This window comes from Chaetodon trifascialis, chromosome 4 (genome assembly GCF_039877785.1).
Source record: "Chaetodon trifascialis isolate fChaTrf1 chromosome 4, fChaTrf1.hap1, whole genome shotgun sequence".
In the NCBI taxonomy this organism is placed as follows: domain Eukaryota; kingdom Metazoa; phylum Chordata; class Actinopteri; order Chaetodontiformes; family Chaetodontidae; genus Chaetodon; species Chaetodon trifascialis.
The window spans coordinates 5,791,609-5,803,793 of NC_092059.1; the positions used below are offsets into that span (position 1 = coordinate 5,791,609).

A 12,185-nucleotide genomic window follows, 5' to 3' on the forward strand; every position below is an offset into this window, starting at 1 on the left:
CAGAAAAAAATCATGGTAATTATTTCAAGTCTCACCTGTCCCACTGTTTAGGAAGCGCATTTAATATCTATCACCTTTATATTTTAAACATGTTGTGTATTTGATGTGTTTTAAATCAGTTCTTCAGTTCATCAAAGGATTTAAATTTACCGACTTTATTCCATTAAATATAGATGCTCCTCTTTTGCGAGCTGTGACATCACTACAGTATATGTACAGTACAATAAATGAAAAAACATCTAATTTACACTGACAAGTTGTGTTATTTCTCATTTTTGACCGCACGTTCCTTCTCGTAGCTCCTCTTGATATTTTTGCTTGCTTTGTCTTGCTGTCTGATATTGATGATTATACTTGATTGAATTGTTTTATAGATATGGAGATCAACTACAAAGAGATGCGAAACAGCTATAAAGAAAAACAAGGCGTTAGCGGTCGTGCCTCTTTCAGTCGGGATGTCTTGCTCTCATGTAGAAGAGGTGGTGGGGTTTACACGTCTGTGCTCGGGGCTCATTGTCTTATAATCCGTTCATGGTCACTCCTCAATCTCTGCTGTGCGGATCTTAGAGTATGATTTTGGTAATGAGGAAGTCAGAGCCTGGACATCCAATATCAGCCCTGTAAATACATAATCCATGCACGGAATAGCTGACTGAAAGACAGGTTTGTACTGTAGTTTCCATTATGTATCTGTCAGGATAATTAAGGCAGCACGATGCAGGACTCATCTTTGAACATACTGTATTTTTTGTAATTTAAAGCACATCACTGTAAAATAAACACATGCAACACATCTTCAGTTTTGATTTGATTTATTCCACAGTACTACTGAGCATTTTATTCACAGCCTTTCTCACTGTTATTGCCTTGAGGCCTGAAAATGGACCTCATTAGAGTTTGTTTTCGCTTTCTTTTTGTTAAAGTGAACAGCAAATCTGAGATGAAAAGAAATGTACTCATTTCTGATAATGTTTTAAATCTGGGCTGTGTCAGTGAAGCACATTTCTTTATCGATGAGGCTTCACTGGAGGGACTCTTATAATGAGAAGTGTTTGCAGAGGCAAGTATAGGCAACGAACAACTAACACAAGCTCATCCAGTGCCATCTAAATTATGCATGCAGACACCGTCAGTCTGCCAGAATCATGTACGAAAATCCGCTTCAAGTCAAATCTTTGCTCTCAGTTCCCAAAGATATGCCCGGCACAGAGAGGAGACAGGGCTGTGGTTAGGACAGAGGTTAACATTTACACAACAGTCCTTCAGCATAATGAGACAAGGTGAAGGAAATCTGCCGTCATCTGCAAAAATATCACTGAGGAGATCCAGTCAGTTTGATCCTATCATACAAGGCCTTACTAAATGAATGCAGATAAATGTAGTTGGCGTGATTAGACAAGCTCTTGGGCTTTGTGGGTAAAACCGGTTAGACAGCCTGTAATGAGAGACTGCCTTCCAGATAGTTGCAGTTGCAGTTGCCTTTGTTCTCTCACTCTATTCAGTCACTGCTGCCTGGACTGGCTGTACAATATGCCTGAAAACCTGTTTTCTTCCAATATTTTTACCTGAGGATAGACTCCATCCGCTGACCTCCGCTGAACCCTCCAGGGTGGTTAGCTGGTAGTAACTCGTCCAAGAAAAGAGAAGTCCACTAAGAATGGAAAACGATCTCGGTAAGTTTATCAAGCAGTTGTAGTGAAGATACATGGCTGGCTGTGTAATTTAACCTGTGTAAGTACCTTATTAGTAAAGAGGACTTGATAAGTTGTATAGATGAAAACTGTTTTAAATGCTCATGCAGCATGAGCTTGTGCCAACGAGCGACATATAAACAAAAATATTGACTGTACTTCCCCTTTCTCCTTCGTAACATGCAATATTGATGCAGGCCAGTTACGCTAAACAAAAAGCAAAAAGCAGTATCCTCAATAAAACCAGTTAGACCTGACTCTAAGGACACACAACACCATTGATTCCCATCATCTTTATTAAAACACCTTCCTGAAGGGTGAAACTCCACCCCAGCAGCTTTGTCTACACACTGAGTCACAGCCAAAACAGCTTGTTCTAAATTTAGCATTTTAAATTGTTGTTTGTGGTGTAGATGGGCGGCTATTTTACACACACACACACACACACACACACACACACACACACACACACACTATAATGTAGTCAAATATAAAACCACCACAAAGATCAGTCTCTAAACATAAAACTTGCCACCAAAAAAGAACATTTTAGGACATGAAGTATTCAGTTATTGTGTTGCACTGCACTCCGTCATGCAGTGTTTCAGCGTTTCTCTCGTCGCTCACTGCATTTTCCGTTTCGGTTGCATATACAGGAGGAGATGAGTCATCCGCGGCTGATTTTGTTGATCTTCTTTCCTTGCAGTTTCGTTTGATGTTGCCTCAGAATGATTTGTCTGTGATTTGTTTCGGTTCAGGGTCATTCTAAAAACGTCTCACTGATTTCGGTTTGGTCTCACCTTCGTGCTATTCTTCCCACCTCATCTCTCAAATGAAAGGGATTAAGAGAGTCGAAAATAACTCTGTCATAAAACCCCAGAGGAACAACACAAGCGCAAGTTCACCACAGAGACAGCAGCAGACAGCCTGTGTGATAACCTTCATAACCTCAGCTGACTGTGTTCTCCTCCTCAGCAGGAGGAAATCTGCTGACTTCCTTTGATGAAAGTTTCTCAGCCAGTTCGATAACAAAATGCATTATCATCAAACCGATGTCGCTGCTTCACAAAGTTACTGAAAACATGACATTCTGGTAAAACTGTCATTCTCTATTTCTTCACATCTGGCCCAAAAAGTGACTCAGATCATGTTTTCCTTGTTTTTCTAGAGGACAAAGACATCATCGTCCTGTCCGAGGTCAGGGTCATCCTGATTGGTGGGAGGTGGGCTGGAAAGAGCTCCTGCGGCAACACCATCCTGGGAAACGACAGGTTTGAATGTGGCCGAACCCGAACCATTGAGACTGAAGTAAGACATGAAGAGGTCGGAGGCAGGAAGCTCATCGTGGTCGATGCTCCAGGATGGAGCGGCTCCCTCTCCCTCGCCGAGATCCCGGAGCGGGACAAGCAAAGATTTAAACTCAACGCGTCCAAATGTCCACCTGGACCAAATGCTTTCCTCCTCGTCATTCCCATAGACTGTGCTTTCTCTGTGGAGCAGAGGAGGACCGTGGAGGAGCACATGAAGCTCCTCGGGGAGCGGGTTTGGAGATACACCATGGTGCTGTTCACCTGTGGGGACTTCCTCGGAGGGAAAACAATCGAGCAGCACATTGAGAGCGAGGGAGATGCGCTCAAGTGGTTAATAGAAAGATGCAGGAATAGGTACCATGTGTTCAATAACAAGAAGAGTGACTCATCTCAGGTGACACAGCTGCTGGAGAAGATAGATGTGATGGCGTGGCACAGCAATGGCGGTTACTACGAGGTGGATGAGCAGACGTTCAACATCATTAAAGAGAAGCAACAGGTGGTGGCTGAAAGGGCAGAAAAGAGACAGAGGAGGGCGGAGGAACAAAGACAGCAAATGAAAACACTCATTTCAGGTGAACGTGACAGCAGTTGCACTCAAACACTACATGTATTACATATTGTTGTATCATAGTTTACAGCTTTAAAGGAATAGGTGGGAATGTGTTCGTGCTGCGTCGTTCATGTCGCTCGCCGTCCATTCCTGCAAAGACAAGACTTTGCATTGTCTTCGATTATAGCCGCACCCTGCTTCATGTTTGGCGTGAACACTTCCGAACGATTGCTAAAACAAAAGTATTGGTGATGTGAGGTGATATTTCAATCATTAATGCATCTTTTCATTGTCCAATTAAATCTAATATTTATTAGTTGCTTTATAACCATTTGTCAAGCTCTTAAGTAGTTTAGTAAGTTCAATAACTTGTGTACATCTCTGGAAACTCCTTGACTAATCAAGCTTTGTTTTGCTGAACAGAAGAGACGAAAACCGTCCCAAAACTCCAGATGATTCTCTTGGGAAGCCGAAGCGTTGGGAAAACCTCGGTAGGGAACACCATCTTTGGAATCAAAGAGCCAGAAGATGGAAAAAGAACAGCACAGTCGGTGGCCAGGCAGGGTTTTGTGGGTAAAACTGAAATAACTCTTGTTGACACACCAGGTTGGTGGAAAGGCTTCTCTGTGTTTGACACTCCTGAAGCGATCAAAGAGGAAGTGCTGCGCAGCATCTTTCTGTGCCCCCCTGGGCCTCATGTCTTCCTGCTGGTGATAGATGCAGATGCATCCTTCAATGCCAAACACTTAAATGCAGTGACAACACACATGGAGCTTCTTGGAGAAGAAGTGTGGAGACACACTATAGTAGTTTTCACCAGGGGAGACTGGCTGGGGACAAACACCATCGAGCAGTACATTGAAGGCGAGGGAGAGGCCCTGCAATCCCTGGTTGAAAAATGTGGAAACAGATATCATGTTATTGATAACAAGAACGCAGATGATGGCACTCAAATCACAGAGCTGCTAGAGAAGATCACTGGGACCGTGGCTGGAAATGGTTGGGAGCATTTTGTCCCTCATGAGAAGATATTTCTGACCATCGAAGAGAAAAGACGAAGAGTGGAAGAAGGAGCCAGACTGAGGCAAAGTCAAGTCAAGGCCAAAAGGAAATCCCTCAGAGGTATGGTTCAGTCACTGAGCATTAGTGTCACAAGTAAATGAGTCTGGCATTGTCAGAGCCATTTCCACTCTTTGGGAGTGAATAGGTAACAGGGGTGGACAAAAATGACAGAAATACTAAAGCACTGCAGGAAGCATTGTGATCCCATCGCTCAATCCACTTGCCAAAGCAGTATGGTACGCGTGTGACCACATATCTTTTGTAGTGTAAACACCATCGTGATGTGTCCCTGACAAGGACATAACAGGAGCATACCTCATCAGTGCAGGACATGGTGGTTGTTTTGATGACAGCATGCCAACGCTTGAAAAAATGCAAAGGAGCACTGATGCATTTGATTAGACTGCAGGTTTCTTTTTCAGGTTCCTGTGCTCATTTGCAAGTCGTAAATGACTTTGTCCTGCCAATCTCAACATGAAATTGAAGAATTAGAAGCAAATCTGGGGCCAAATCTGCGCAGAGCCATTCGGGCAGTAGTGAAATCTGAACCCAGGTGGTCAGCTGGACACCTTGATGTAAGCAGTTTCAGAGGTGATCAATGGGCAGTACACAGTGACTAATATGTCAGTGAGTACGGTAATTAAGTCTATATATAAGACACGTCATATATATATTAGTGCTGTCAATCGATTAAAATATTTAATCGCGATTAATCACATAAATGTCATAGTTAACTCGCGATTAATCGCAAATTAATCGCACATTTTTATCTATTCCAAATGTCCCATTAATTATCATTTAAATATTGTTATCAACATGGAAAAGTGTATAGGCTTGCTTTTACAAATGTTTTTTATTGACAACAATAACGTGTAGTGTTATATTTCACACTAACATTCTCACTTTGAGCAGTCATTCACATTTGAATGAATCAAATCTCACACATTTTAACACTGTCAATAAACAGATGACAAAAAAATAAATGCTTGGTTACAAAAAAGCCCCTTCAACAACCCTTTCTACGGGATCAAAACAGGGTGATACAAGAAAAAGTGCACATAATTGGAAACTAGGATTTAGCCTATAGTGCAGTTGAACCATGGCTTATGTAGCATACCCGCCGAGAGATGGTGAAAGACTCGACTGATGGTTTAATGTTTATTGTTGTCACAAACCTCCTTTAAACCAACGTGAGAACTGTCAAATAAACAAAAGCAAAACAATAAATTTTCTGCTTGTATGTGTAATAGATGGCAAACAAACACAGCACTCACAACACAACACAGCGTTATAACACGCAATAAGCCGCCAATTTACCAAGCAAGCGGTCAACAGAGTTAACATATTTCCGATATAAATCGACATATAGTTGAGTAAAAGACATAACACACCAACCTTGTGCCTCCTCGGGGGTAGCTAGAAAACATACAGCCTTTGAAATGTTGGTTTCCGTTTCACCTTGCCTTTAAACTTTTAGCGTTTTTTACCGTTAGCTCTTAAATGCCGTTGTCAAATGCCTTTATTTTTCCCGGTAGTGCAATACAGGAAGCAAGGAAGTAGAAAATACTGGTCTTCAAAATAAAATCTTACCATTCAGAAACGGAACCACCAGCTCCAAAACAGGCGAAAATATATATGTATAAAACAGAGGAAATGACATTTTCCTTAAAGCAATCAAGATCATAAAATTTACAAATGAGGAAATCACGCTAAAAAGTGCATTCAAAGCAAACTCAACTCTTGTTCGCATCCATTTCGGCGTTTCGCGCTTGACATCCGCCTACTCTTTCACAGCTAGCGAGCAGGAAAGACCAAAACATGCGTGGGGCGTGTTTATTGTTTTGTTTCCGTTTACAATCGGATCCTGTAGTTTTTGTAACGTTACTAGCAGTGGCCACAGCTTATAAAAAACTACAAGTTCACTAGGTCTCAAAGAACGTTAATCGCGCGATAAAAAAAAATGACGCCATTAAAATTGATTTGCGTTAACGCCTTAATAACGCGATATTTTTGACAGCACTAAATATACATATGAATGTACCTCTGTCAGTCTGTGGGCTGGTGAGTCCACCGCTTTTGTCCAGACTGAACTATTGGATGGATTCTCATGGAATTTGCTTCAAATGTTCATGTCCCCCCCAAAAATTGCAATAAGTCTGGTCGTCACATTTGATCTAGCGCCATCATCATATCGGTTAGTCTTTCTAAAACTCAAGTACTGATTTATCTCAAAAATTCTGCGTAGGTCAGATGCTGCCTATGATCCTGATGATTTTCATTACAACCGTGAATTTGCTTCTATTTATGGTTGGCATTTTTTTCCACCAATAGCCATTCGACGTAGATGTTCAAAGTGTGTACCCATGCACGAGACTAAGTTCAATATTATTGTGTCAGATGACTTTGTTTACTGTCTTCTATATCTGCTATAAACCATAAAGATATAATGGTACAAAACCGCCCCACTGGTCATTACTGTGTGTGTGTACAGGATGTGATTTTTTTTCATTCTGCAATCATGAAGTTGTTTTCTTCTCAGTTTCCAGAAATAAACTGCAGGAGCTGAGGCTAGTGTTTCTTGGTCAGAAGACATCTGGAAAGAGTGCGACAGGTAACAACCTCCTGCGTAAAAAAGTGTTCACCACCAGTCAGAATACGCACTGTCAGGTGGAGGAGGGGGAAGTTGCTGGCAGGTTGATTACAGTGATCGACACCCCGGGCTGGTGGACGGAGGCCTCCCGCTGCACTGAAGAGACAGACAAAGAAATTTGTCAAGGTCTGTCAGTGAGCCCTCTGGGGGTTCATGCTGTTCTGCTGGTGGTCCCCTTGGACCTGACATTCAGGGAAGCTCAACAGGCCGCCCTGAAGGAGTACATGAACCTCTTTGATGCCAGCGTCTGGAAACACACAATGGTATTGTTCACATACGGAGACAATCTTGCAGATAAATCCATAGAAGAACACATTGAGAGGGAGCCCAGTGCTCTGCGCTGGTTGGTAGATATGTGTGAGAACAGATACCATGTCATCAACAATATGAAGAAAACCGATATGAGTCAGGTCACCGAGCTGCTTGAGAAGATAGAGGAAATGGTGGCAGGGAACAACGGTCGGCTCTTCTGCCCCGATATGACCAACATCCAAGTGAGAATTGAAGAGAAGTTCAGGAGGAGGCAGCTCAAAAATGTGCTCCAGCAGCGAGTCCAGGAGGAATACAGGAGGAGAGAGCTGGAGCTGATGATGGGCTTCAGGGAAACACTCCTGGAGCTGCAAGCTGATATTAGGGAAAGTGTGGCAAACACTAAATCCAAGTCACTGAGTGAGTATAATGCTGTGATGAAGATGATTATTTTCCACATCTTAACATAAATATGTTGTTTGAAGCTTAATCTTTTGTTTTGATGATCAATTTTTAGTTGGTGACATGACCAAAATCAAAACCAGGGGTATTGGCCAGAGGAAGAAAGATGGAAAGGAGAAGGAGGAAAACATAGACACAAAGATCAGCCTGGAAATTGGCAGGCTGGACAAGGACATAATGAGATCCTCAGATCATCTGCGGAACAGCAAGAGCTTCTTGATGCCAGACTGTAAATAAAACTTTCATTGTAATTTAGAGCGTTTGCAATAGCAGCGAGCATGCAGTCACTGTCAAATTGTGCTTTGTTTCATTTGCAGTGGCGGGAGACAGTCCAGCACCATCGCCCGCTGACTCTTTGTCAGACAGATCAACCAGCCACATTAATAATGTTCTGCATTGGCTGGCCACACTTCAGATCAGCACAGATGCAGAAAACAAGCAGAGCTCCGGCTTCTCTCAGACTTCAGGATACAGATCTGAGCTGCCACACGACGACTTGGACACTGAAGCTGATGTTCCTGATTGAATTGTCTCAGCAGGATAATTTACTCGAATATGAAATCAATACCACAGGGGTGTCATGATTTTGATTCCCAGTCCAGTTATTGTAAGCTATTCTTATTACATTTGAATTATTTAAATCTGACCATACGGCCTAAGTGTGATTTAAAAGTCTGTCTGTCTTTTCAAAGATTAATTTGAAAATGTAAATGACACTAAATGCCAACCCATATATTCAGTGATCTCTTGATCTTCACAAATCAAAACTTGATTATCTAACAATAGAATAGCTGCTGAAAAAATAACAGTTGATTTGAACCATGACCTTAAAACTGAAGTCAAAACAAAACGTTGATCTGGAAAATCATGACACCCCTACAATGTACTCTAACTTGATGTACCATAATATAATGGAAACCAATCCTTTTATTGAAGTTGCTGGCTTTCAAGACCAGGTATTATTATTTTATGTTATTTATCTATTTGCTTTAAAGATCACCATTACAATGACATCAATATCTGTACAAGATCTAAAAGACTGAGGCAGCTCTTGCTGCCTGCAGAGGGGCTACTGTTAATTACATTATAAATAGGTAAGCACATTGTCATTTCACTGAAAAAAAGATATTCTCTGAAAGAATGTTTGAACATTGTTCTTGTTGTTGTTTTTTTTATTTAAGTTTGATTTAGATGTAAGAAAGAAAAAAATTGGAAATGTAAAAATAAGTGTTGTGAACAACACTTGAGTCAGTGAAGGAGGAGCGATGGTGGATTCAGGTTGCCTCGGAAAACATGTCTAGGTAGGGAATACTATTCCATCCTTTTTCTATACCGCCTATCCTTTTTGGGGTTGCGGGGGGCTGGAGCCTATGCAAGCTGTCAACGGGCGAGAGGCGGCGTACAACCTGGACCGGTCGCCAGTCGATCGCAGAGCAACACACAAAGGCAAAGGCGAATTTATTTGTATAGCACAATTCACACACTAGGCAATTCAAAGTGCTTTACAGAAGCATAAAGCACAAGACAAACAACCATTCACACTCACACTCACACCTACGGGCAATCTTAGAGTCACCAATTAACCTAATGAGCATGTTTTTGGTCTGTGGGAGGAAGCCGGAGCACCCGGAGAGAACCCACGCATGCACGGGAAGAACATGCAAGCTTCACACAGAAAGGCCCCGCCCGGGGATCGAACCGGCAACCTTCCTGCTGTGAGACACACGCACTAGCTGCTGCGTCACCGTGCCGCCCAGGGAATAGTACTAGAACATGAAATAATCGATTTAACCATGGAATTTACAGATGCAGACAGGCTAGAAGAGAAGCACCGTAAATTCAATCATGAATTATATCCGATGTTTGTATCGGATCACCGATATGAATTGGTGAATCTCATCATCCCTACAAGTAACCCATGATAGGATGATGTAAACACATAGAAAGCAGGTTTGAACCCAGAGCCCTCTTGTTGTGTGGTGACAACACCAACCTGTGCACCGCTTTGCTGTCTTCAGTCAGTAACATCTGCTTTCCTGTAACACCTGAAACAACTCTTCACCTTGGAGAACTGTCTCTGGAACCACCTTTTCAATTTTTTGACTTTGTCTCCTCGACCATGGCAAGTGTTGTTCCCATCTGAATTACGTTTAACAGAGGCAGGTGAAGGTGCCTCATTTGTGCCTGGTGGTTGCTGATTGGTCCCAGCAGCGGTGGTTTCATCTACGCCTGCTGCGGCTGGTGGTCCATCATCATTGCCAGCAGCGGTTCTGTCAGCTGTGGTTGTGGAGGCATGTCTTGGGCCATCAGCGACTGTTTCATCTATGTCTGCTGGTCTGCCATTGGTCTTTGTGTTGGTTTCTTCTTCATCTGCATGTAAGTCATCCTGGCTGCCGGTGAACGGTCTGTGGAAACTTACCACTTCGCTGGATGTTGCAAAGCACCTGAATTCCACTGATGACTGCTCCAACTGGCACTTCTCAATAGCCAAACAGGCTGCGTCCATGTAATTGTTGTTATTGTTGGTAGAGCGAGGACTTAAGTGTTTCATCGTGATAAAACGGTGCCCTAAAGCTTCACTGGGGGTGATTCGTTTTTCAGGATCCACATGCAGCATGCGTTTGAGGAGGCTTAAAAAGGCTGCTGCATCCTCTTGCTCAGCGGGATTGTCTGCTTCTGGGCGGGTGTTCAATATGTCATTGAAACTGGTAAATGTCCGAGAAAAGCCCAGTGGTTTTACATTTTCGTCTCTAATCAGCTTCCATGACGCATTAGGGGAGTCCTGAGAGTGAACAAAATATTTGTGGGTATGAATCCCAGAGTCCAGCAGGTCATCGCCAGGCTGACCCTGGATCTGCGTGATGAATCCCATGAGCTCAGATTCCTGCCGAAATGCGAACAGGTGTTTGCCAAGGTACGCGAAAGCCAGAACACACCCGAGGCTCCACATATCAACAGCCTCACTCAATGGGAGGCCCAAAATGACCTCTGGGGCACGGTAAGCAAGAGGCTGGATTTGGACGCCAGGGCTCAAATTGGAAACCGGAAAGGCCAGACCAAAATCAATCAATCTCAGCTTGAAGGGATGCGACTGTTGATTAACCATCATTATGTTATCTGGCTTGATGTCTGTGTGTACCACACCTACACTCTTGAGGGCATTCAGAGCCACCAGCATCTGCTGTGCGATCACTCTAATCTGAGACAAAGACATTGTTTTAGAAATGCTCTTCCTCTTCTTCTTCATCAGTTCTTGAAGACTGATGTCCAGCTTTTCAAATGCCAGACAAACGTGTCCCTTGTGTGTAAAATGGTCAGTTAATCTGACCAAGTTGTTCTTGTTTTGGTCAAGATGTTTTTCAAGTTCTTGAAACATATTCACCTCTTCTTCAGCAACTGAGGAGAACTGTTTCTGCAAAATCTTCACAGCCATCTTCTCCATTGTGGTTGTGTGTACACACTCAACCACTTGTCCATAAACACCCTCACCCAGGAAATCTGTTATCATGTAACGGCCTGATTTGCAAGGCAGGACTTCATACACCTGAAAAATTCTTTCCTTTGTAGCCATGTCTGAAAGATAAGTTTCTACTGAATTTAACTAGTACTCACTTCTCCAACTCTCATTTGATCAATATTGACTACAACTGCATCAAAGGCACTGCTTGATATATATGTAAGAATTCTCCTTTGATCTTTGAGCTTAGATCTTTAATCATCCAATCACAACCACAACTGATTCAAAAAATAACTAATCAGGAAGTGACACCGCATTGGCTGAAAATCGTGATGTCACAATTATAAGTGATGTCACGCCCTGACAGATGTGACGTCACAAAAATGCAAACATTTGTTTAAAAAAAATAAAAATCGGGAAAAATTTGAATTTGCAAATTGTAGACGCAAATGTTAACTGAGGATTTAGGATCAAAACTCATAACGGTCGAATATAACCTGGAGCGGACACTCCCGTCGTCAACACACCTATTTCACTCAGGTGTTATGGCGATGGATGTTGCCCCGTCACTCTTTGTCCACTGTACGCCAATGAGCGACCATGTGGGATAAAAGCTGATTAAGACTGAAATGAATCACAAGTAAGGGTTCATATTTAAAATGAACAGCGATATAAAATAGTACTTCTTACCTTCTTCTGCTCAAATCTCACTCTCAGGTTGGCTACGCTCGGCTTTGAACGTTGTTCATTG

The 12,185-nt window shown here is 42.5% G+C and overlaps 1 protein-coding gene across 1 annotated transcript; it reads left to right on the plus strand.

The window, feature by feature from the left end:
* Positions 1–1,519: 1,519 nt before the first annotated feature.
* On the plus strand, positions 1,520–8,573 carry LOC139330353 (GTPase IMAP family member 8-like). The gene is made up of 6 exons (XM_070961206.1): positions 1,520–1,673; positions 2,860–3,576; positions 3,978–4,676; positions 7,156–7,935; positions 8,033–8,206; positions 8,295–8,573. The coding sequence occupies exons 1-6, from the start codon at positions 1,658–1,660 to the stop codon at positions 8,501–8,503; spliced, it is 2,595 nt and encodes an 864-aa protein (XP_070817307.1). The 5' UTR covers positions 1,520–1,657; the 3' UTR covers positions 8,504–8,573.
* Positions 8,574–12,185: the final 3,612 nt, after the last annotated feature.

Coding starts and splice junctions, on each gene's coding strand:
- LOC139330353 (XM_070961206.1), top strand. Junction 3,577..3,977: donor AATGAAAACACTCATTTCAG/GTGAACGTGACA, acceptor TTTGCTGAACAG/AAGAGACGAAAACCGTCCCA. Junction 8,207..8,294: donor GAGCTTCTTGATGCCAGACT/GTAAATAAAACT, acceptor TTTCATTTGCAG/TGGCGGGAGACAGTCCAGCA.